Consider the following 25227-nt stretch of genomic DNA (forward strand, 5'->3'; position numbering starts at 1 on the left):
GATTGGACAGTACCTGTGTTACAGAAAGAAATGGAGGTTGGTTAGAAAGTCAGAAAAAAAAACCAATCCCAAGTATAATTTGATTTCATATATTTATTTAGTATAAACAATATGATACTGCTAAAGTTACAGAAACCTATATAATGTCAATTACAAACACAGCAAGGAGTATTTCTAAAGGTATTAATGAGTATTATTTAATGAAGGCATTGTGCTTGTTCTGAAAAATCAGTGACAAAATAACTTTCTCAAGTAAAATATTACTTTCTCAAAACTCTAAGATTATGTACATTACGCGTGTATGTGTAATCCAACGTAACAATGGTTTAAAAACAGGATAAAAATACATTTGACAGAGTGAAGAAGCTGGCAGGGCAGGATTTTAGGAAGTTGAAGGGATCTCCTTACAACATTACATATCCACAAACATCCCCACAGCTCTTTAAAGGGACGCACGGGAAGCTAGACTCTTACTTTTAAGTAACGGACCAATGTGGACCGAGTGACAATTCAGGATCTAACTTTTGAAATTACTTTATTTCATAAAGAGCTGTTCACTAAGAACAATCACATGCAAATAAAACAAAAGTAGAAAATATTTGGGAGTTTAACCTGATCCAATGACATCCAGTGACAATCTACATCCAAACTAATGACAATCCTTCAATTCGAAGTGATATCCAACCATTCATTTTAACAGGCCACTGCATTAAAAACAAGCTAAAAGTCTAAATATAACCCGTCACATTCCATCATCACTGAAGACGTTCTGCCTTCTATGTACATCACCCTTACGAAATAAAAACACACCCCCTCCAGCATTCAAACTCAGTCAATGGACATTGTTTGTTCAGTGTACAACAACTGTCTCTAACAACCAGTGTAACTCACAACCAAAATGGTGGTCAAAGGTGAGGACTGAAGGATCATATGGGCTTGGTGGTGCTGTTGTAGACCAGGCGCTCTCTGTCCTCCAAGCTGACCGGCACAGTGTTGCCGGGCACACGCTGGTGCTGTGAAGACTTCTTCTTTCCCTTCATGAGGCAGTACACCAGGAGGCATAGTAAGCCGAAGATAGCGACACCCAAGAGGGCAGCTATAGCTACAATACCTGTTAAATAAATGAAAACACATTTTAAAAAGGCAATTGAGAACACTACGTGAAAGGCTGCGTCACAAAAGAAAATGGTGCTCTCAGCAACTCGGTGAACTGGAAAAGTGCTCTGGAGGAGACTGAAGCTTTGACAATACCGCTGAATAGCAAGAAAAAGGAAGTCAAAGCTGATGGAGCGGCATAGTTTTTATAGGGAGGTATTATTTAAACTTCTTTTTTAGTCTAGAATGAAACAATAAAAGGAAAACATACCTGTATGGCCTTCGGTCATTGTTTTATCAGCTCTTGCAAACATGTCCTTTTCTGAAATAAAGATAAAGATGGGATATGGTTTTAGACTTCTTATGTTGTATGTGACATAAACAAAACCTGAAAAAAGTTTCTTAAACAGAAATCTGGACTCTTGCAATGAGGGGAAATAATACATGTAATAATATTTATGGCCACTTGAAGGCAGCGGAAACAAGCCATGAACACAACACTGCCTCACTTTTAAAGAGTACTCCAGTGTTTTCGCATTATACTCTAAAACATTGTAGAACTCACAATGGACAGTAAAAATAACAATAAAAGATGAATTATGAAAATTGAGGCAGCTAGTCTTTTATTCCTTTTTTAAAGTATTTTATTCTTCTTCCTTGGCAAAACCTGGCACCTACTTTAACCACAATGCAAAGTGACTGCATAGAGTTCGTTCAGGTGTGTTTTCTGGCTCTTTAGCAGCTAAACGCTCCCAGCTGCCTACTGGGACTGAACATGATGCCAATGAGAGCGGTGAGATTAAATCAAACAGTAAAATCCGGTTTCCTATTACGTGTAGTCATTTTTTTCCCCCATTTATTGAAATTTAAGCAGTGTGCAAAATACAAGGGGGCTTGGACCCCCCCCGAGAACTCTTGATTGAGACTTGAGACCCCCTGAAAGCCTAAACAGCTAAGTTATACGGGGGTCTCTAAAATCGTTTTTTTAATTATTTGTCACTAAAATGTCATTTAAAAGCTTAGTCTACTATGTCCAGCAGTATTTATTATTCAAATTGAAAACATTTATTCACAAATAATAATAGTAAGTGCGAGAAAACGTGCGAGTAACTATCACATTTTAAAATGTTGTAGTAGTTTCATTTCAGTTTTGGACATTAACAGAAGTAGCAGAACTTTCTGACAAATGAAAGATTCAAAGTTCTCATTTATATTTGTTTCTCAACAATCTGAGGCTGAGGCAGTGGAAGGTGCTGGAAACCAGTGAGACAGCAGTAAAAGAGATTGGCTAGTGACTGTGTGAAAGATATCTGGGATGTGCAGTATTCTGTGATTTTGTACAATGTATATCTTAGTTGTACAAAAAGGATGTTATTCTACCAGTACGCAAATATCTGTAAAAATCTTAATGTTAGTAACAACCCACCTGTTACCCCATGGCAATATTTAACACAGGAGTCCTTAGAGTCAAATCTGTTTTCATTTCCGTGGCAGCCACCGTAGTTGAAGCGGAAGCAGCTCTTTTGGAGGGCGTCGTAGTACCACCTGGTGAGACTGTCCCGGCAGTTTCCGGTGTCAGGAAGCTCTGTGCAGTGCACTGTGAACAACAATAAATGGGCAGGTGAGGTGAGACTCTAGGTAGTCGAGTATTAACAGATGGCAAGAGCGTACAATAACAACAAATTCCAAGTGACAAAAATCATCATGCCCAAAGGTTTGGAAAGCATAAACAACAAAAAAATAATTAAAAAAAATAACCTTTTTGTTCATTCACTGGAATCGTCTGCAGAATCCTAAAACCTTTGCTCACTAATAAGCACACAGGACATAATTTAAATTAGAATATCTTTCATGGAAACTTGTTTTTTTTTAATTATTGCTGCATTTATATTTGCATGAGCCTGTATGAAAATGACACCTAGTTTGAATAGTCACTGCTCACATTGCTCGCATGTCTCCTTATCTGAGCCGTCGCTACACTGTGGAGCCGAGTCACATTCCAGACCCGGCAAACAGCAGCCGTTTGCACAGGTGAATTCCCCTTCTGCACATGTAGCACCGCATTTTTCTCCTGTGGCCCACAAACACAAGAGGGAATTGTCCCCTTTGCAATATCAACCGTTTAATGGAGTAGAGGAAATTGTGTCAGAAGGTAAAATACTTGGCAGAGTTCACCTACCTTGAGGAATCGGCAAAACTCTGCCGGATTTACCACCTTTCTCTGAAAGAAAAACAACCAAATTAGATTAAAATTCAGTCACTTGTTGAAAATGAAATGAAGACTCAAGGAAGTTACTGGCCTAGCGAAGAGGGGGTCTCGTACATAACCCCCCCAAAAAAAGTAAAAAGGTGTTTTGTTTTGTTCAGATTGAACCAAGATACTTCAAGTATAAAAGCTCATAGCACAGATACCTAAGCCGGAGCAGGCGTTGATGCACTCCTCCTTGGTGACATAGTTGTTTAAATTCTCGTTGCAGCCCCCAAATGTGAACTCCTCACACTGTTCAGAGGCGGCATTGTAATGCCAGCGAGGGTAGGCACCACGACACCACCCGGTCTTCTTCGGAGCCATACAGTGGTCTGGTGGGGAACAAAATAAAAGGATTAGGTTGGATTCACAGTTCACAATAGTCACTTGAGTAAGTAAGAAGTTCCTCCACCACTGTGAGAAATATAAGTTTGAGAGTTAATGATTTAATCGAAATATAGTTATAAATGATCAAAGTTGCCTTATGTAGTCCAGCACAGTAATCACCCCAAAGGCTGGAGAGAAGAGATTTAATGTATAAGAGGACTTCATGAGGCTCATAACAATGTAACACTTGTGATCATCTCATAGCCGCCACCACTTCCTACTTTCGGTGTCAGTCTCATGAGCAGACAGACCACATAATTACACGTGCAGCCGTCTTTGATAGAGGAAGGCAGAGAAAGAGTTGCAGTGTTTCCTATAGACACCGAGGTTAGAGAAGGCGACGCAAGTTGTCTGCATGTGGTCTATGTCATGACACATAGTCGAAGTCTAACCAGAGTGCTCACGTGCATTACAGTCATTTCAAGACATTACATGCGGACTGCAGAATTAAACCAGGAACTGTAAGTTACACCTTCATCACCAAGGTCTCATGTCTGATTCTCCTTCATGAATGGGTTTAGTTGGTATTCAATCCATTCATTCATTATTGTGGTGTAAATGTGGCAGCATTGACATGTAGTCTCTGCCCAGCCCATGCATAATCCACCAAAGCACAATTACTCACACTATTCAGGACACAGGCTGTTAATCAGTAACTGAGCCACTGAAAGGTTAAAAGTGTTTTCTTGTCCTTCAGTCGATCAACCAACAAGCTGCAACATATACAGCTAATGAGTCTAAAGAACACTTGAATGAGAAATCTTGTCGTCGATACGGAGAAGGATTACAGAGGTGGTTGAAATGTTGTTTGTGTAACACTAGCTGAAACCAGACAGACAGGTTTTGATGAGTCGGGGGTGGAGAGAGTGGGACAGTACCAGGGAAGCAGTAAAAGCCAACTGCACTACTCACTTCCGTTTACAGGAGAAACAAAATGTGCCAAGAGAGCTTCACCGCGGCTGTCTTTGTTGTCTTTAAAGGGAAGCGACACCGATACTTGATGTGATAAAAACAGATTACTTTTACTGAAATGTCTTGCCACATCATGGATGACTTTATTCCGTATTTCTGTGGTTTCCTACCAACAGTTTCACCCTTACAGGAGACTAATCTGGTCTAATCTTCGAATAACATGAGCTTTTATCGCTCCATCTTCACGCTGTTTCATCATTCGGTTCCAAAGGAATTAGGTGAGCATGCTGTGACATGTTTGATCAGCAACTACCAACCAAACCGCAAACAATGCATTGGGTTCCTTTGAAAATGAAACTCCTAAAACTAAAACACTCAGCAATGATATAACACCAGTCACAACCGGTTTTTTTTAGATTTGATTGTGTAAATAACACCATATCAATAATTTGACTAAAATGTAAAGGTTTATGGAATTTAACAATGTAATTCAAAAATCCAAGAACCATCCTCTCTTAACCGTAGAAAACTATGACTAAAAGAGATGTCCTTTATGAATGAATATGTTCAGATCGTGCTGAGGCTCAGTCTAGATACTCACGGTCAGACTGCTCAGGAGTCAGGACCAGCACGGTGACCTTGGTTGAGTCTGCCTGGCCGATGGTGTCTGTGACCGTTAGCTGGAAGTTGTACACCCCAGATGTCAGATTGGACACGTCAATCTGGTCGTCATAGGAGGTTTTCTACACGCCGTGAATAGACAGGGTTTTCTTATTATCCACAAATATGATCAGTTGACTTTCAATTTAGCGACGGACACAAATAAATACCATTAGACTGGACATTTAAAAGGAATATCAGACACACAGAAGCAGGATTACTAACAGTTCAAGAGTATGTCAAACTCTTACAAAGAACTTAGGTGAGATCATGTTTGCTTTATTGTGCGTTTACTCACCTCAATGACAGCATAAGGATAACTGGTGAGCATTTGCCACTTGAAAGATACAATCCCCTGGTCATCTTTGCTCTGAAAGCCCTTCAATTCCACGATCTCCAGAGGCTGGACTACAAGATCATGGCCTCCATCGGCCACCGGGGGATGGTCGTCTTCATCTGGAGAGAGACCATGGGATAGGTGAGCAAAAATTACAGATCCAAATACAGTTAAGAGTCACACCTGGACTGACAGGAAACCTAAATACTCTATACTCAGGGCCATAACGACCTGGCATGTGTGAACATGCATACTGAGGGTTTCTGCCATGTGCCTGTGGACTCACAAATCCACATTACAAAGTGTGTTTTTAAAAAAGTTTTTAAGAAATGATCCGACCCCCTGAAAATGAGCCCTATAGAGGTCAATTTACAGGTTACAGCTGTTTCTCTTTGTAGATGTAAGCCCAAAGGAGGAATGTAGGACATAATGACTATATTCATCACACTGTATGATCCCTTTCATAATGTAAGGGGCCCAAACTGTAACATGCATCTCTACATGGATATTTTTTATTAAAAAAAAAAAAGAAAAAAAAAAAAAAAAAGAGTTTTCGTCTTACTTCGGGAAACATCCACTGCAAGATGGCTCTCATAAACGGAGTCCAGGATGTAAGTGATGTATCCCGTCCTCCTGACAAAGCGGCAGGCGTATTTCTTATTGTACAGACAATCAAATAGAAAGCAGGTGTTGATTCTGCCTTCCTCGGGTCCTCTCGTCATGAAGGCGACATTGCACTTCGGCTCTTTGCAGCAGGAGGCCACGCAGTCCTTGGGTCGATCCAGATTAGGCGACGAAATGAACGTCGCTCCGTCTTTCACGGAGTCGTTGACATCGAGGACAAAATCCTCCCGACCCTTCTTGAATCGGGCTATGCACGTCTCACCAAACTGGCCGCAAGTGGAGTCGAGTAGCACCAGGAGCAGGAGCGCACACGCGCCCCACTGCCCTCTAAGGGGTAAAGTCATTTTATACGCCCTGTGAAGATTTCCACACAAATACAAATAAATTTAAAAAAATCCAGAGATCGCCTGTTACGACAGTAGCGAATAAAAACACCAACAACAAAGGCAGTTTTTTCTTCTTCAATGAATTGTTAGGCCGCAAAGTGGCAAAACACTTTGCTTCTTCTCTCAAATCAAGCTTCAGCTCCTGCTGTGCATCCACAAAACGCTTCAAAGCTTCCACAAACGCTCTCCAGGCAGATTTGATCCTTTCCTACTCTCAAACTCACACGTTTGATGTCGACAAAAAAAAAAACCCTGAGCGATCGACGACATTGCCCAGGTGACTCACCTGAGACATACAGGAAGTGAAATTCCACTCGCGAGATGCCACTCCCTTCTGGCTGTGAAATGATCGCCAAACAAAACAAAAAAAGGACAGCGCTTTGTGTGAGTGTGAATGTAAAGCACTGTGCTGTTAACACATGAAGTCATTTACCACATTAGGATTGTTTCATATTGTCACAGGGGGGTATGGCCTGTTATAGAGATTGAACTGCTCGCACACACTCTTCTTGTTCAGCTTGTTCTTCCTTATCTTTTCACTGGTATGAATTCAGAACATGTGTGCTTTTTGATGACGTTTTTCTCTGGTAGGAACTTACATTTCTTTAACATGTAACTGTGACGCACTCGAGAGCCCAGGTTATGTGTTTTTTTTTTAATTGTTGATAAACTTTTTATTTGTGTACCCCAAAAACTGGGACAACTTTCATCTTTTTAGGGAGTGCACTGAAGGTAATTTACGAAGTTCTACAATGAGCAACGAACTCTCACGCTTTATTCCAGAAGGCGGCAGTATGATCCCATCTACAGCTGAAGAAGCAGCTGAAGGTCAACACTTCAAAATGTTTTTTTCTCAAAACATTGCGAAACATGCTTTCTGGCAGATTTCCCACTTACAGTACAATCATTAACACATCTTATGATTCAAACTAACATAGACCCCCCCCCCCCCCAGTCACCTTTTCGCAATTGGTACTGATGATTCATGCAGTGAGTCACCCAATTACAGTATGTGATGAGTCATGAAGTCAACAATTTAGACTACAGGAAGCAGGAAATGGTTGTTCAAATTATGAAATGCAGCTGAATGATTGGGACTCAGCTTCAGGCATATTTAGCAGCAGGATAATGGATTTTTGAAAAAAAAAAAAAAAAAGCTGTAGCATCCATAAAGTCTACAACTTCCTGCCAATGAGATCTTACATCTTCATCAAACAGTGAAGATAAAACACAAAAGGTCAAGCTCATTTACTGGCCCTGCTTTCCGTCTCTCCCACATAGAAAGCATCACCTGGCCAGGTACAGAGTGAGAAGGCCTGCAGGTCTTTCTGGTGCATGTCCCCCCCCCCCCTCCCCTCTTTTTTTTTAGACAACCCGACCGTGCAGAGCCAAGCAGCATAAGAAGAGATGAATGAATTTGTTTGTCTGGAAAGGTGAGCTGCTATAGAAGCACTCAATAATTCAGTGTTTGTAACAGACGGTGCATCAGTGGGTGAACACGCGCATGCTACGGCTGATTGATAGTCCCTGCCAAAACAAAAAACTGAACCCCATTATTCATATCGTAATAGGATCTGTGGAAACTCTGCAGCACATTGTCTCCATGGTCCCAACTGTAACAATGTGTCACCTGAAGGTACAACTATGAATTTTTGACCGTGGGTTCATGTGCTGCTGCTGATATTTGACTTCGCAAACAATGATGGTTTCAGGACTTTTTTTTCTGGACATTTGACTTCTAGACAGCCATAAATAGTGCTTTCCTACTCATTAATTATTTATGGGTGCGTAACCAAGGATGCCAAATTGGCTTCAAGGCTTATTAAACGTACACCTGATGATGCCTGTTTTAAAGGGCAAGGCAGCTATCGCACTAGAGGAACCCTGGCTCACCTGTCAGGGGGACCCAGCTTTTGTTGGAAGTGTTTGCAAACACAAGAGCAAATGACCAAACCCTTTTGACTTTGTGGGGAGACAAATATATATATCTACAAATCATATGATCGGAGATAAAATAAAAAGACCTATTTCTATATTTTTGTGATGTCAGTAACACTTGCGGCATATCAGCCAGAGTAACACTCCTAACTTGAAAGTTGTGGATGCCCTCTCACCCTTTCTCCAGTTTATATTGCTGCAATTGAACTGTGCTCTCTCACCTGCCATAACACTGGGAAAGAGAGCAAAAAGCAAACACACACCTTATAAAGTGCATGTGCACACACCCACAAATGCATGCACAGACTCACACACGCACGCACACCGAAGCATATCTCATTACCATCCTCCTCATAGTGCAGCCAGTGGGTGTTGCAAGAGGAGGAGGGAAGGAAAGCAAGACAGCGAGCCTCAGAGAGAGAGAGAGAGGACGAGGACAGGCAGAGAGCCAGAGCCAGCGTTATAGAGAGGGAGAGCACAAACACTCAACAAGATAATAGGAGATACGTGTGGGAACAACAACACACTGGATAGAGACAGAGCAGGGTGTGTAAAAGGAACGTGTCCGAGCCTGTGGGTCTGTATCTGTGTGTGTGTGTGTGTGTGTGGGTGTGTGTGTGTGTGTGAGCTTGTGTTTCCACGGTTTCCCTGAGGCCGTGGCAGCCATGGCGTCAGAGCCCAGCACCCAGTCCAGGGTGATGTTCCAGGCAGCGGACAAAACAGAGGAGCCGGCGCACCGCAAGCTGGGCAAGCTGACAGTCAAATACAACCGCAAGGACCTGCAGAGGAGGCTGGATATCGAGGAGTGGATCGACGGGCAGCTGCACCTGCTGTTTGACTGTGAGGTAGGGTAGGGCTGGCTCACACAGACACACACTCAGGGCGCACATCGTGTTGGGTGCTTGAGGATGAGGTGAGGGAAAGGAGCAAGGGGGGCACTGAGCTGCTCATGAGGGCCTGTGGTGGGCTATCCGTCATGTATGAGAGATTACAGCCACCTAAAAAAGGAGTGGGAGGCATTAGCTCTGCTTAATAGCGGCAATTTTTGGCACTCAAACCCTCATGTGCCATCAACCTGACTGCTGTATCAGCTGTGCGGTGTGCTCTGCGCTCTATAGCGATACGATTTTTATTCCAAGATATGTCAACCCTGACAATGCAACACCTAGATCACTTTAAACATGGTTGCCATATACATTTGTGATTTAGATGTTCAGAAGTTGCTTTTTCCACAGTGTGAAGTAGAATAGATTAAAGGATCAGTGACATCAGAAGCAAACAATATTGAGGAGCAACAGAGTAAAAGCACCACAACAATATCCCTGTGACTCTGTGATAAAGTAATAATAAAGTGCCGCAGAAAGCATGCATACAAAAATTAAAGCCAAGGGTATTTGTATTTTGAAATGCACTCCAAATGTTGCAGTTTTTATGTTCTGCTATTATGGTGAGATCCAGGACATTATGTCATCATTTTAGTGTCTGTGTATGTCCTGTCTCTGTTTGTAGACACATTTTCAATAGCTATATGCACGATAGAAACTACATACATGAATCGCCCCTATATGGATGATGATTAATGATGACAATGATTAGACATTGGGGACACTTTGCAGGCTTTTTTTCCCCCAAAAGCATTCATGATATGCAGCTTATATTAAGACAGTGCATGTGTTATGTAAAAACAACATATTTAATGTGGAAATGTGTGCTCATTATTTCAGTAGTGGGCTTAATCAATGGCCTCATTGCATAGATGGTGTTGAATATTTGCAGGGGATTATGTGGCGACATCAGCCAGCTCTCTCTCACACACACACACACACACACACACACACACAGCAACACAACCTTCATACTGCTCCTGTACGGTGGGATGCAATCCAATTATGTCAGAGGCTCCATATTGATTTGCTTGGCATCCTCTAAGGGGAAACCATGGCAACAGATGTCTCATCGCCCACATGAGGCAGCATAGCACGGTGGAATTAGGGGTGTCTCTTGAGGAGCATGAGCTTCCTCATGACGATGCAGATCTGATGACAAAACCGCCTCCGTTTCATGCCAGAGACGACAGAGACAAACTGTTTCTTGTTTGATTCTTGAACCACACAGAGACCCCCTTGGCTGCAGACGATGATCTGTAGCCACCTCTCTGCTGGCATCCCCTTACACTGGAGACCTTTGCATATGGCATGATACGAATGCTGCAGAATGTGAGCCTGCATCCACATCCATCTGACTGGCTGGCTGACATGGAAGTTTACGGCAAATCTATGTGATAGACAATCATCCTCTCCAGTTATCTCTTTTTCTAGACCGGTAGATTATAAAGGTTAAGCCTGGCTGGGCAAATTTGAATACACTTTATTTGCATCTGACTGCTAGGCATGTTTAAATATTGTGCAACAATATTTCTCATCCCAAAACTTACTTCATGAGCTTTATCCCAATTACATCCTAAGCCTTCTTCCCTGTGGTAATATATAATAATATGCTTGTAAAGCAGAGGGTGGAATAAATTCCATTAGTTGAAACCAGGACATGTGAAAACAGGTCTGAAGTCTTTCTTCGTGTACTCTTTTGATCTTGTCCCAGAAACAGACTTTAATTATTTCACATGATTTGCAGTAATTGGCCTTTCATGTTCTGGTTCTAACATAATCTAATATAAGGATAAATGCTCCGCACAGATAGTGCATGTGTGCCCTATTCAGCTGAATGATTGGATCTCAGTGTGATTGATGAGACAATGAAAGATACAAATGCCTTTGATTCCATCATGATAGTGGTTGACGTCTTGAATTTGAGTAAAGAGAAGTTCCTCTTCTATACAACTTTCCCCAATTATAGTCTACATCCTCGCTATACGTAGATGAGTGCTTTGCCTTGTAGTTAGATAGACTGGATATTTGCATAAGCCACTTGTATGGAATCAGTCGTGGCTCGTCCATGGCTAGTGTCATGAATTTTGCATGGGCTCAGGGGAAGGTAACTCTGTTGCTCCTCAGAGTCTTCCGCGTGGAAGCATTTACCATCAGTCCCCTGTGTCACAACCTAAATAATTTAGCCGCATCTCTAATTCACACAAGTGCTGCCTCGGTCTGGAGTGGCCCCCTTCGTTTTCTAACTTCACACCTTTTGAGAAATAATGAACTAAAAAAGAGGTGTGACAAACAGCTCTCACTTAGACTTGAAAATGTTGAGCAATGTTTATGCTTGTGTGTGTGTTTTCGTAACCCAGATCAGTGTTTTCCTGCACTGACCACTATCAGGACTTTTCAGTGAATGTCTGTTTTATATAAATTAATATACTGCAGGAGAGTGAAATACATTTTCTATTGACACAAATTAATTAATGTATTGTATAAGATTGATGTTTTAAGTTTTGATTCTTATTTAGAAATTGGCCCGCTCTTATACAGTATATAATTGGACAACAGGATTTGGATCTTTACGCTCTGTTTTCCCTCTTTAAACTGTGTCATGACTCAGTCTGTGAGGTTAATGGATATTTTGATCTGTGTGCAGCTCGTGGCTCTGCCCGGAAAAAGGAAGGGTCTGATAAGTTAAACATGCACAGGCATCTTCTCCAAACAGCTAGATTTCCTGGGCATGGTTTCCTTAACATTATCATCCCAAACACAGATGTTTGTGTAATGGAACCACAGATGTTTGTTTGTTTAGTGTTTTCCAACACCATAGGTCAGTGCATATCCTTTCATAACACTGACATCTAATGAACATGTAGAAAACTACAGGACTCTAGCTGTAAACAACATTTAAACGAATAGTTCAATATTTTGAGAAATTCATTCATTAGCTCTCTGGATGAAAATTTGAAGAGAAAATCCCAGACTCTCATATCTGTCCGTTGAATATGAAGCTACATCCAGCTGGTTCGCTTAGCTTAGAGCATGTTCAGTTGTCTTCCAAAGTGGAAATGTGGTCAGCTGGAAGTGATAGAGTGAAGATGAACGTGTCACCGCAATCACTTCGGGACAAAAAAGGATAAAAACATTGAAATGATCATGCTTGCTATATGCCACTGAAATTTGAGTTCCAAACCAAAGAAGTCACGACAGGAAAAACCAGGTGACCTCATGATAATAATGAAACATTCCTGATTCTGAATCCTAAATTCTAGTGGAGGTCATCTTATCTCCACAAAATCCAACTGCTTATCCAGAATGCATCTGTATTGCCCTTCTGAAACTGCAATCCCACGGGAACCATTTTCATGTTCATGAATTCCAATATTAGTGCCAACATTTACTTTAGCTTCAGTCCATTGCTTTTAACCTTAAAAAAGTGCCGCTGAGAGATTTCTGCCCAGAGGCCTCATTAAAATGCAATTTTCCTCCGACTGTGAAGGTAACTCTCAACAAGCTAAAGAATGCGACTGCGTACACAATATGAAATTGTGAAAAGTTAGTAGAAGGGTCATGGTATTTCATCATGATAAATGCACATGTTCCTCTTACTGGTATTCAGTGGTGCTCATGGCCTTGCAGTCAAAAAGGACCAGTTCAGAATTATATACGGTATGTACACTCATCGCTTGCGCTTTACTTTGGTAGGTTTCATTTTCACATTAATCCTTGACTCAAGATAGTCATTTAAAGCAATTAATGTGAATATATTATTAATCCTTGTTCAGTGCAAATAAGTACTTCTAAAAATCAATCAAAACTAACATCTATTAGCAAATTAGCAAATTTGGTTATCCCAAACATGGATAGAGAATATACCTAATTATACTGAATAAAAACAACATTCATTATGTGGGCTGCTCTAGCGTCATGTTAGCTCCGGACTACCAGAGTGTAGATGTCAAGCTAAAGCTGCACGTTAAGGAAAAAACTAAAACATTGGATTGCTGAAAAAATCGGACCCATACAACATGAGCAGAGACTTAAACAAGGCAATGATGAAAATAAATCTGAACTATTTCATTTACATTTACTAAACTGTTTAAGTATTTGGCCTTACCATCACAAACATCCCCAGCCTAACACAGTAAACATGGTAAAGCAAAGCCCAAACAATACAGAAATGTACAGCATGGACAAAAAAAAAAAAAAGCATCCAGGCCTGCGTGTGTCATGCAGACATCAGCAGAATCACACAGGGTCCAAACTGGCAGCATGTATCAATTAGAGCGGGGCACAGGGGATTCTGAAGGTGGGCCCATCTATTCCTCTACTCAGCACTTCCACATTGATTAGCTCTCTCCTCATCCAGAAAGCTGTACGAGCCCCATCCTCACAAGCCATGAAAACTCCCCAACCGGAAAATATCCCTCTTAAAAGTAGGCCCCACTTGTCAAAATTGAGTGTCCACCTGCTGACTCTAGATATCTTGGCGTTCACGATTCCTCCAGTGAGCACTGTTCTTTCCCTCTGAAAATGTAGTTAAACGGTGAGGATAAGAGCTTGTGATAAAATTTGATTACTTTGCTATATTTGCTTTTTATAACTGGTGACTTTGTGCCCTTTTTTTTTTTTTTTTTTTTTTTTTACAATCTCTCCATGAGGTTGGCATTGATCTTTCTCTGTGCTGTCAACCATTGTTTAGTTAAGGCTAACATTTTAGAAAAAGGGGTTTGAATGGATTTAGTTAGACCTCAAGTTAATACATTACAGTGTACGCTGCCCTTCGGTTGGTATTTTAACTCACACTGTGGGACAACCCAGCTGAAATTAATATATTCTTTTGGAGAACATTTAAACTGGAAATAATCTCTCACTAACGGCTGAGATAAATGCTTGCTGGGTAAACCATCCATAAAATCGGGCAGTGTCATGTTGCAAGTATAGCCCCCCGGAGCCTTTTTGCCTTCATGCCTCAGTGCTCTTCAGCACATCATCAATCCTATCATTGTTATGAGATATTATTATGGAAGAAAAGTGTTTATTCCTATTGCAACAACACAGACAACATTAACTTGGGCGATCCTCTTCCTATAAAAGTATGGTGCCAACTCTTGAAAACCGACAATACAACAACTTATATAAAATCCTTGCCACGTTGCATCACATCTTACACTTTATTTTCCTTCTGGATGACTCTGCTCAGTGGTGTGGTTAGTCCTACCACTGCCAGTGAAAGGATGGCAAGAGGCCCACATTATACAGCGTTAGCAAGAGCTTTTGTAGCATGCAGAAATACAAGTGTGGGCAATATAGCGAGAGGGGAATACTGCCTTTAACATTTGTTTCTCTCTGCTTTCACAGGAGGAAGAGATTCCAGAGTTAGAGATTGACATCGACGAGCTCCTGGAGCTGACAGGCGAGGGACAGAGAACCCGTCTGCAGGTAAGATTGTGCAAATGAATGTAAAAACAATGACATGTTTAGCCGCTATTCACATTGCATCTATAGTTATTTCTATATTCAATAATTTATTGCTCCATGGAAATGGTACCTAGAACTGCAGTTCTACAATCCGAGTCCCAGGAATCCAACAATCAGGCCAACGAGTTTGAACATTTCAACACCTTGATACCTGGGTACATACCTAACTATTTACAATGTGGGGTAATAGCTTAACAAGCACTTGACCCTTGCAGGAACCCAATGTTGCAATGTTTGCACTGAAAAAGTAATGGCCAATGTTGTTACTGAGCCTGTATGTTTCTTTTCTGTGTTAGGAGCTGTTGCACGAATGCGGAAAGCCAAAAGAGGTGAGACAAAAAATAACTTGCACAAAACCAAACTCAAGCATATAAAGATTTCAACAAGAACTGTATTGCTTGTTTACTGTTACTGTGTCTAGTCTGTAATAGTTACTCCATCTTCCCTTTAGGATTTTGTCAACGGGCTGCTCTACAGGATAAAGGGTCTACGCAAAATGTCAGGTCCCTTGAAGAAATGATTATAGGTCAAATAAAGAAATGAGACAATGTGGAGCCTCTTATCTTCCCATCTCCCATGCATTAAGTGTAACATGTGAGTGGGACTCTTCCTGCCGTCTGCCCCCCTTCTTGGGGCGGCAACAGTCTTAAAACCAGAGCAGTCGGCTTTTGAATGGATTTTTTAAATTATTTCACTTTAAACCGACCGACTGCTGTAACATTTTGTCTCCCATAAACATACCAATAGCGCACATGTGATAAAAGTTGTACTCAGACGGACTGCTTTTTTTGTGTAAGACTGTACATTTTCGGTTGCCTATTTATGTACATAAATATTTTTGTTCTGATAACTGTTGTACGTCAAAATAAAATGGAACATTTTCAAGAGAAGGCTGTTGATGACGTCTGATCCTAACAAAGTGAGCGATCAAGTCTGGTATCATCAGGTATTATTCATTCCACACATACAAATAAATATTGACATGTCCATTACACCCATCAATTTAAAGTACAAATTAAACTGTTGCTGTAGTTGCTCTTTATTACTGTTCTAAAACCCTAATTTGCCTTTAAAGAAATGATTATGTCCTGTCCAGAGACAATTGTAAGACTTAACTGTAGCGCGGCTTTCAACATGTCATTCCCAGAACACAAGCTTCCATTTTCTGGCGTAAATCTTTCAACAGAGGGATGGAAACAAAGGAGACGTTGACATGTCAAATCTAGGAGTAAACACAGTGAAATCAGCAGCAGGAAGGTCTATTAAGTATGCATCCATTATCCTCGTCCATTTCCTGTCTGTGTGCGTGTATGACATGGCCAAACACAGTAACAGCCTCCATGCAAACCTTAATGGAGCAAGCCCCCAGAGGAAAAGTGTAATTACGGTTTCTCCTCGGTTAGCTTGACAGTAATGCACACTGATGAAACTGCACTCCGGCCTTCTCTCGGTCATACGCAGAGGGTCTTTCGGCTGAGAGCTCCATTACAGTAATTTGCTTGGTTCGCCCCCCCCACTTCCACTCTTGCTTCTCTGACACAGAAGCCATCTATAGTGTAAGACTGCACTTCTAACAAGGCCTGCCAGCCTGGGACATTTTTGTCAATTGATGATATCAGTGATTCAGTGTTAAAAATGTAGCTAAAAAAATGTGACATAACCAATAAAACGTTTGTGTATTCTTTATATTGGAATTGTACACAAGGACAAGAAAGGCAACAATCATGTCACACTTGCAGCCAGACGTAGATTACATGAGTGACTGCAGTGCCTGCCAAAGAAAACAAAGCCCTCAGTAATCCTTTTATACTGACTCCTCTGTACTAGATCAGTCCAGAGCTGACGGTAGTCTGGGGTTGTACATCGTACCAGATGAGCTCGTGGTGTGGCTGCTTTCTGTGTGTGCACAGTGCGTCTAAGATGAGCCTTTGTTGCCTTTGGAAAGTAGAACAAGTGATAATAGAAAACACTTAAAAGCTTCTTATTCGTTTAAACAGTTTGTATGCAGAAGCTGTGCAATTTTACTAAAATACCAGAAAAAAAGAGCTGTTTTTATTTTATATTATACATATTGCATTACTTTAAAATGTATGTCTATTTGTAGGCTTTGCTTAGCTATAAATATTACCCATTGTTTTTGTCTATCCCTGTTAACAATTACAGAAAGAAGATGCTGCTTTTCCTGGGGTGTACGCAGACACATGTTTAGAGCCACTTTGGGCAGATTACATTACAGTCATTTAGCAGACGCTTTTATCCAGAGCGACTTACAATTCAGATTCTATCACACCGTAGGCACAGCTACGGGAGCAATTTTTTGGGGGTTAAGTGTCTTGCTCAAGGACACATCGACATGCGACTAGTGGAGCCGGGGATCGAACCGCCGATCCTCCGATTGAAAGACGGCCCTGCTCTCCCACTCACCCACGGTGGATAAAACAAGTTGAGGTTAAAATGAGGGGTCCTGGATTGTTTGCAATAATGGGTAGTGTTTAAATCTTCTATGATACTGTTTTATTAACAATAATAGGTCACTTAAGTCTAAAGCACAAGTCTAACAGCGATGACTGACCAGAGCCTGATAAGGCAAACACCAACAGCACATCTCACTATCAAGTCTTCCTCTTCTTCTTTGGCGCAGTGTAGTTAGTGGTGCGGTGCTCCTTCCTGTCATATTTATCATGGCCTTCCCTGGGGAGATAATGGAAAGTGGATTGATAATTCATCACAATAAATACTTTATATCCATGCTGCTCAACAGTATGGCAACAGCCTGGCTAGAATATATCTGGGTCATGGTATAAATTCCAAATCATAGCCATCTTTCTTGGGCATCGGAGCAAAGATTTCCATGCAAAGCTTTACTACGAGGCCAAAACCAGAATTCCTATTGCGCTTCTTATAATGAATGTCTGTTAAGCTATACCTGAAGCAGCGGTTGCAGTATAGGTCTCCATCACAGGTCTGACAGCGAATAGTGGCATCGTGGTCACAGATGCAGCACCATGGAAGCTCCTCCTCATCACTGTCTGATGGCTGATGTGCAACAGCAGCGGTTAAAATCCTACTCTTGGGTGCTGGAGCCTGGGTCTTTAAAAGAGACATCAGTTCAACAAGGGATTAAATGTTATTCCCTCGAATAACTTGAAAATGTTCTGAATTTGTATTTTGGTTGTTGCTTAGTACCGGTTTCTTTGACTGTTTTTTCATTTCCGTGTTCTTTGGTCCACTGTGTTCCAAAGGTATGTTGTAGCCACTTGCCTCTTCCAATGCAGCCTCTTCGGAGAGCTGGAACAAAAATACAGGAATTTCAAAACATGTCCTCCATTTCTCATTAGAAATTATCAAAATGGCAAAATAGTAGCCCCTTGTGGCCAAACAAACTGATCCAGATCAATGATATGCACTCAGTAGTAACAAGTTTATCAGCTAAAATGTAATATAATCTACATTACAGAATACAGTTTGCCTTAAGCCCCAGACCTGTTTTAACACTCTCTTCACAGCTTCTTCCTCAGTTTCCTCCTCACTGTCAGGATGCTGAAAGTCCTCCATAGTAACTAGAAGTGACATGAACAACACAATGATGACATACACCCTTTTGTCATCGCCACAATGTTTACAGTTGCAGCTCTTGACATTCCGATGTGAAAGTAAGGATAACCAATAAGGTTAAGAAAGTGGTACACGGAGACCTTTGCGTGTGACGTACCTTTGTCTGGGTCCTGCCCCTTCAGCTGCGCCATCCTCTTGGCCATGTGGAGGATCTGATCCTGGGAATGGCGCTCCTTCCTCAGCTCCTCCATGGCCTCCTCCATGACTCGAGCCTTCTCGGCCTCCAGCTGCTTGTCCCCCTCCTGGTTCTCCTCCAAATTCTCATCCAATGTTCCCCCCTCCCCCTTGTTTAGATCATTCATACGGCCATCTACACCTGCAGGGGGATCAATAGGTCTGAGCATATTTGTAGCTGAAGTCAGCTTTTAGCTTTTGGTGTCAGAATGTAGCTGTGATATAATTATTATATGACTGTATCTTTAATTATTTATTGAAAGCGGGAGAAATTGATGAGATGAATAATTACTGCATTCAGGATTTGATTGCTGGTCGTCTATGGCAACTTCCTCTGACGTCTGAGTAATCAGATCATTGGCTTGTTCAGTCTGAGTCCTGTTATCTGGGGGCTGGTGCACCTGTACAGATGAGCACACAAGCACTTACTGGTAAGCAATCATAGCAAACTATTCAGCATGCGAGTCCCTCCAAATAGCATTCAGTACTTTAAGATGTCCTTGAGCCAAACTGTAAGGCCCGAGATTTTAATAACAAGTTTAGCTCACAGGTGTAGGAGCTTGGGATGGTGGAGTCTGACCCCGTAGAACTGCCAGGCGGTCCTCCATCTCTTCTGCAGAAGGCACTGGCCGGCTGGGAGTTTTCAGAGCAGCAAGGCGCGACTCTAGCTCTTTCTCAGAGGGGACGGACTCTGCAGAAGATGTAAAAAGCTTACAACGGATTTTACCAAGACAAAATATATTATTATGTGTTAGATTCAAGCCAAATGGCAGCTGCTATAAATAATGTTCATTACTTGGTGCTGTATCCTCCTTCAGCTTTTGAAGTCTTTCAGCAATAGCTTGATCTTCTTTATTCAGGCCTTTGGTTGGTAGACGGCCTGCTTTACCGTTTCTACTGCCTCCTTGTGCCGGAGGCTGTGTCGACTGTCCCTGCTGTTTGGCCTCAAGTGCAGCAACCCGTCTGTGGAAGAAACAGGAAAGTTTGAATATCATGAAACTGCTGTTGACAAAGTGGCATCTTTCCTAAATTTGATCATCTACTAACTTTTTGTAATTTTCGGGAGGAGACCATTTTCCTGCACTGTTTGGAGATTCTCCGCTAAAAATTGAAGACATGACAATGAGACACATTGTTTACTTTTACTAATGTATATTCACATTCATGTCATAATGCACGGTTTGACCTTTACCTTGTCAGATTACCGTGGCACTGTTTACAGACCTTCTGCTGTGTGTTGCCACAGCGAGGCACCACAGCACTGAAAGTCAAACAGCTGGAGCAGAAGGAGCGGCCGCAGCTCTTACAGCCCAGCTGTGAGGATATTGAAACGTAAATTAGACCGTTTACTTTCCTTACTATGTTTAAGATGTATAACTATGGATACGTATTAATATGCTATGCTAATAATATAAACCAGGAATGTCTTACCTCCTTCTTGAATAGACTGAACTTTGATGCACAACAATAACAACGGTTGTCCATGCCGACACGTGTGGATAATCATGAGACAGGCTGTTTAAAGTTGGCTGATATTTCTCTAGCTGGTAAATATGTGAAGAAAACGGACTCTATTAACAATAAGTTCCGAGCTTGCTACCCATTTGCAACCTTTCAACGTTGCTGTAATCAAAACAGGAACAACTCCGGAAGACGCGATGTGACGTTGAATTGCATTTTCCGGTTTCTGGTTCCTCCAATCAGCTTCCTCCAAAGTGTCTCGCGGTCCTTGTTTGAAACACAGAACCGACGACTGACCAGTGTTCCTGTTACAACGATATAACGTTAGCTGTAACGTATATAACCTGGAAAGAGACAGAGGAGGACTGTAATCGGTATGAAAAGCCACTACTTTGTAGATCATATGTTTTGCATTTATATTTGACTGGTGAATTTTGCTGATAGCGCGAACGACGACAAAAACGATCGAGCTAAAGCTAATGTTAGCTAGACAGCTAGCGTGTTAGCGCCCCCCCCCCCCCTCGTCATGCACTCAACGTTAGAAAACGAACCTCACAAACGAGTAAATTAGCTAACGTTAGGGCACTGGAAACGTCAGTTATAATATTTTGCTAACGGCACTCTAGCTACTCGTTAATGTTAAGATGTCAAATCATATTCATAACGTTGTATGATCATAGTCGCGTATTGTTATATTATTTACGTTACTTACATCTTCTTTACGGCAGTAGTCAATCGCTCCTGTGATATGATTCACGTGTTTTTAATTCTTTTATCAGTTTGAACACTCGTGTACCAACTTACGTACCTCAATGGTGATAAGAAGTATTATTATATTGAGCATAATAATTTATAATATAATATACTATTTATATGGGACACTTCAGACATCAACATGCATTACACAGGTTTACATCCACAATTGAGCTACACGTCAAAGGACAGGACTACAATACATTTTCTAAAAATAACGTTAGTAAAACTATTTGAATAGTTATGCTATACTTCATAAGCCTTTGAATCTATTGGGAGGCTACAACAAGATCTAATGGGATAATGTGTAAAACAATTTAGAGCTGTGACTAACGATCATGTTATTTACGATCATGTTATTTACGATCATGTTATTTATCAGTTAATCTGTAAATTATGTTCTAGATTATATTGATTAGTTCATATTAGGAAATGGCAGAAAACAGTAATAGAAAGCCCAAGGTGACCTATTCAAATGTCTTTTTTTGTCCAACCAACAGTCCAAAATCCCAAAATATACAGTTTACAATTCTATAAAACTGTAAATGTTTACATTGGAAAGGTTGGAACCGTAGATTGTTTACCATCTTTCCTTGATAAATGGCTTAAATGATAAATCTTTCATCAAAATTGTAAGTAGGAGCAAATAAACCTTCATCGAAAAAGATAATCAGTCTAAACCAGAGCAGGTGCAAGAAGAGAGATTTACATATTAGTGTTATTCTCTGCAGGAACAACTATTATGGAGAATTTGGGCATTAATTCCGCTAACTCTCACAGCTGTCTACCATTTAGGCTAACTGCCTAGTTATAGAGTATGCATATTTGACAGACATCAACATTGTTTTTATGAGACTACGTTGCCTAATGGACAAGGCGTCTGACTTCAGATCAGGAGGTTGGGGGTTTGAAAGTTCCAGCTTGATTTGCAGAAACTTTGTTAAAGCATGTTTTCTGCCAACTTGAGCCCTACAATGGTGTACGTTTTAATAAATAATAGCATTTTGAGTAACTGATACGGTTGTGTCTGTAGGCATCCAGTTGTTTTAATTCCCACCATGGCAGAAGGAGGAGATGTGGAATGGGAGCTAAGCAAAGAAAACATCCAGCCACTGCGGCGGGGCAGAGCCATATCAGCCTTACATCAGGCGCTCAGTCAACAACAGGATGGACTGAGCTCTGCCATCAACCAGCAGAGACAGTATGGATAATCTATTTCAAAATGTGCCCCGATTGGGTGAAAGCAATTTCTGTTAAACTCTTTTTCCCAGCAGTTTTCTCATGATGATGGAGGTTTCTGGCTTTCTGTTTCTCCAGGGCCTTTGAGTCTGAACTGCGAATGTATGATGGCGATGATCCACTAGATGTTTGGGATCGGTAAGTCAAATATGTAAACGGTAAAGTGTATTCACATGCGTTGCTCTTAAATCTGAGATTTTTAATCCTCACATGGTTCTGTCTTTTACAGGTATATTAAGTGGACAGAGCAAACCTTCCCTCAGGGAGGAAAGGAGAGCAACCTCACCACGCTATTGGAACGGGCCGTGACCAGATTCACAGAGGAAAATAAATATCACGAAGACCCTCGCTATGTTGAACTCTGGATCAAATTTGTACGTTCAATATTTAAAGACTAGGTTTGCTACTTTGACAAACTGATGCAGCAGTAATAACTTTTGCTATACGTGTGTACTGTGTGTCATTAGGCGGAGAACTGCCCGGAGCCCTTGGACACATACAGGTACATGCAGGCTCAGGGAATAGGAGTGACACAGGCATCCCTCTACATCGCTTGGTCTGAAGAACATGAGAATCAGGGCAACTGTCGCAAAGCAGATCTGGTCTACCAGGAGGGATTCAAGAAGTGTGCGGAGCCGCATGATAAGCTCCTGCAGTTTCATAAGTACGAATGCATCCAGTAAAGTTTGAGATATAGATAGAAAATGCAATATATCGGCACAATCACAGTCTTCTGTATTGTTATTCTCAGGGCTTTGCAGGCACGTGTGTCCCGACAGGTAATGATGAATGTGGAGGAGGACGACAGCGATGATGAGCCGAAACAACCGGAGAGAAATTCTCTAGCCGAACTCAAACGCAGAGGGAAGAAAAAGGCCCCCATAAACAGAGTTGGGTCTTCAATCAGAAGTAAGCATGTGGATAAACTGCAAATATCAGCGTCGTCTTTATTTAAATTAAATCATTTTAACGTCTGGTGTGTTTTGTAAACAGGTATTTCTGGAGGCCTGCAGTCAATTGGTGCCCCTGTCCTCGGCAATGCTTCAAACAGTCGGTTGGTGGTCTTTGATGATAACAGGACTCAAAGTGCTGGCCCTTCAGAGCCTAAGTTGGAGTCTTGGGCGGCCCCTCCCACTTCCAGGGCAAAGGAGAACGAGCAGAATCCGGAAAAATGGTCTGATGTCAAGGTACGAGACAAGCATGTGTTCTGTCAGTTGGTTTAAATGTGTGACGTGTAACCCGCTGATGTTCACTTAATGTGTCTGTACAACAGATCCCCCAGAAATCCAAATTCGGACATGCTGTTATGGCCCCACCGCCTCCAAAACCCGCGTTCCAACCTTTTGTTGAGGAGTCAGACCAGCTGCCAACAATGTGAGTGACAAGAATCTAACTTTCATCTGCAGTTTGGATTTGTTGCTTTACTTTGCTGAACGTTTCATTTACATCACACATTTGGGGTTCATGATAATAAGAAGCAACATTTTCCTAAAATGAATGACTATCACTGAAATGAATAAATCAACAATGTTGATCATAAAGTAAAGCACATCCTGTCACAACCTCTCAGTTATTGAAAATCATCAATTTTTTATAAGAAAGTGTTCAGAACATTTTTAATAGGCTATACAATTGGTTAAAAAATAATGAACAGATTATTCAACAGTTAAAAAGTTGTATGTTGAAGCCCTATTCATGACTTATTTCCAACTAAAGTGATCTGAGTTTACCCTCCTCGGGTTATGCGAGTAAGATTGCTTTGATATGATTTGGCATCTTCCTTCTCCCACCTCAGGACTCCTTGTAAGATAAACCCGGCAGTGAACACAGTTTTGTCAGCACGTAAACCCTGCAGAGAGGAAACTCCTCTAAAGAGACTACAGGAGCACCATCAGCAACAGAAGGAAGCAGAATCGGGAAAACTGCAGGAGCAGAGCATGTACTGTAAAGAGATGCTGTTCAGCGGCGCCACTGAATTCAGCTTAGAGGAGCTGCGCGCTGAACGCTACTTTAAAAAGGTGACCCAGGAAGCCGGAGGTCAGAAGGATCCAGCTAGTGCCAGTGCTTCAAACTGACATTTTTACTGCTCTTTTTTTAATGGATTTTTATCATGTAGTTAATGCTATGTATTGTTTATCCTGCTGTATATATATATATATATATATATATATATATATATATATATATATATATATATATATATATATATTGTTTCTAGAGATGTAGTTACTCAGAGAAGTAAAAAGACACGTTTTTTTTTTTAGAAACACTTTGAACTGATGGCTCAGTCATTTAGTTGTGTTGGATTCATTAGAATATGACGGCGGGACCAAATAATGGGAACACTCGTTCAATGTAATTGAAACCATTGAATCCATTACAAAATACCAAAAACTGCAAATCTGATAACAGCTCGGATATTCTTTTACACAATTTTAACAAAAAAAATAATTTGTTGGATTGTTATACGTCTACTCCTTGTAAATACTAAAGAGATGTGTTCCCCACAGCTCTGCTGCAGACATACTAGTCACACTTATCCCTAATTTCCTGCTTACTCCATTTGTCTATTATTCTGAATTGCTTTGTTCTTAAGAGCAGCGTTTGATCTGTCTTGTTCAGTGTTTCTTAAGCAGATGTTTCACTACAATTTGAACACAGTCGAAAGACGGCTTCAGTGAGGTGACTCCTCTGGGTTTAATGTCTCAGTGAAATGTCCCCTCTCGGCCATGTATCATCGGTGTTCAATAAACTTGTTCAAATGTCTGGCTGATGACTAGGGAAGTTTGTTTTTCTTTTACACAGAGGGGGTTTAGTAATGCACTGTCAGCAGGAGACATGCAAGGGAAAGCATGAATTGTTTTCTTGGTAACGGTATTTGGATTACTAATGGGGAGCAACAACAATTTAGTGCTGCCTGTAATCTATTGCAGCAGTTTAAAGAGTCAACACTGGTGGGCATGAATAAAAACAGAAGCAATCTGCGTCTAGATAGTCATAAATGTCATCATTATTGCTACTTATTATGATGAAGTGACTTAA

General features: G+C 41.1%; 4 protein-coding genes across 5 annotated transcripts; 2 read left to right on the forward strand and 2 right to left on the reverse strand.

The window, feature by feature from the left end:
* Positions 1–78: 78 nt before the first annotated feature.
* spint1a (serine peptidase inhibitor, Kunitz type 1 a) lies at positions 79–7971 on the reverse strand. The gene is made up of 10 exons (XM_076108509.1): positions 6202–7971; positions 5601–5758; positions 5244–5385; positions 3508–3675; positions 3275–3316; positions 3038–3166; positions 2854–2904; positions 2522–2692; positions 1367–1417; positions 79–1111 (listed from the first exon to the last, which is right to left on the reverse strand). Exons 1-10 carry the CDS (start codon positions 6605–6607, stop codon positions 927–929), a joined length of 1503 nt encoding a protein of 500 aa, XP_075964624.1. The 5' UTR covers positions 6608–7971; the 3' UTR covers positions 79–926.
* Positions 7972–8963: 992 nt separating this feature from the next.
* Positions 8964–15833, forward strand: ppp1r14d (protein phosphatase 1 regulatory inhibitor subunit 14D). Its single transcript, XM_076107932.1, has 4 exons — positions 8964–9432; positions 14824–14904; positions 15240–15272; positions 15395–15833. Exons 1-4 carry the CDS (start codon positions 9253–9255, stop codon positions 15461–15463), a joined length of 363 nt encoding a protein of 120 aa, XP_075964047.1. The 5' UTR covers positions 8964–9252; the 3' UTR covers positions 15464–15833.
* Positions 15834–16610: 777 nt separating this feature from the next.
* Positions 16611–20374, reverse strand: zfyve19 (zinc finger, FYVE domain containing 19). The gene is made up of 11 exons (XM_076107931.1): positions 20164–20374; positions 19925–20046; positions 19780–19833; positions 19529–19695; positions 19281–19423; positions 19025–19133; positions 18656–18874; positions 18427–18503; positions 18130–18231; positions 17870–18033; positions 16611–17634 (listed from the first exon to the last, which is right to left on the reverse strand). The coding sequence occupies exons 1-11, from the start codon at positions 20215–20217 to the stop codon at positions 17556–17558; spliced, it is 1290 nt and encodes a 429-aa protein (XP_075964046.1). The 5' UTR covers positions 20218–20374; the 3' UTR covers positions 16611–17555.
* A 110-nt stretch (positions 20375–20484) lies between these two features.
* Positions 20485–24272, forward strand: bub1bb (BUB1 mitotic checkpoint serine/threonine kinase Bb). 2 transcript variants are annotated; one of them, XM_076108578.1, is made up of 9 exons: positions 20485–20567; positions 21980–22147; positions 22264–22323; positions 22415–22559; positions 22653–22849; positions 22937–23094; positions 23179–23372; positions 23459–23559; positions 23981–24272. In XM_076108578.1, exons 2-9 carry the CDS (start codon positions 22005–22007, stop codon positions 24258–24260), a joined length of 1278 nt encoding a protein of 425 aa, XP_075964693.1. In that variant the 5' UTR covers positions 20485–20567; positions 21980–22004; the 3' UTR covers positions 24261–24272. The 2 variants fall into 2 exon arrangements, with proteins under 2 accessions (XP_075964693.1, XP_075964694.1); XM_076108579.1 differs by lacking the exon at positions 20485–20567 and having other exon boundaries at positions 21936–22147.
* The last annotated feature ends 955 nt before the right edge of the window (positions 24273–25227 follow it).

This window comes from Anarhichas minor, unplaced genomic scaffold (genome assembly GCF_050575085.1).
Source record: "Anarhichas minor isolate MPS153535 unplaced genomic scaffold, ASM5057508v1 ptg000040l, whole genome shotgun sequence".
In the NCBI taxonomy this organism is placed as follows: domain Eukaryota; kingdom Metazoa; phylum Chordata; class Actinopteri; order Perciformes; family Anarhichadidae; genus Anarhichas; species Anarhichas minor.

Bases quoted from the DNA above. Each gene is read 5' to 3' on its own strand.
- spint1a (XM_076108509.1), bottom strand. From the start codon at position 6,607: ATGACTTTACCCCTTAGAGGGCAGTGGGGCGCGTGTGCGCTCCTGCTC. The intron at 3,167-3,274 runs GTAGGTGAACTC...TGTGGGCCACAG, and splicing joins AGTTTTGCCGATTCCTCAAG to GAGAAAAATGCGGTGCTACA. The intron at 2,693-2,853 runs GTTATTTTTTTT...TGTTGTTCACAG, and splicing joins TCCAGTGAATGAACAAAAAG to TGCACTGCACAGAGCTTCCT.
- ppp1r14d (XM_076107932.1), top strand. From the start codon at position 9,253: ATGGCGTCAGAGCCCAGCACCCAGTCCAGGGTGATGTTCCAGGCAGCG. The intron at 9,433-14,823 runs GTAGGGTAGGGC...CTGCTTTCACAG, and splicing joins ACCTGCTGTTTGACTGTGAG to GAGGAAGAGATTCCAGAGTT. The intron at 14,905-15,239 runs GTAAGATTGTGC...TTTCTGTGTTAG, and splicing joins GACAGAGAACCCGTCTGCAG to GAGCTGTTGCACGAATGCGG.
- zfyve19 (XM_076107931.1), bottom strand. From the start codon at position 20,217: ATGGACAACCGTTGTTATTGTTGTGCATCAAAGTTCAGTCTATTCAAG. The intron at 18,232-18,426 runs GTCTGGGGCTTA...TTTTTGTTCCAG, and splicing joins TGAAGAGAGTGTTAAAACAG to CTCTCCGAAGAGGCTGCATT. The intron at 18,034-18,129 runs GTACTAAGCAAC...TCTCTTTTAAAG, and splicing joins AAAAACAGTCAAAGAAACCG to ACCCAGGCTCCAGCACCCAA.
- bub1bb (XM_076108578.1), top strand. From the start codon at position 22,005: ATGGCAGAAGGAGGAGATGTGGAATGGGAGCTAAGCAAAGAAAACATC. The intron at 22,324-22,414 runs GTAAGTCAAATA...TGTCTTTTACAG, and splicing joins CCACTAGATGTTTGGGATCG to GTATATTAAGTGGACAGAGC. The intron at 22,850-22,936 runs GTACGAATGCAT...TGTTATTCTCAG, and splicing joins AAGCTCCTGCAGTTTCATAA to GGCTTTGCAGGCACGTGTGT.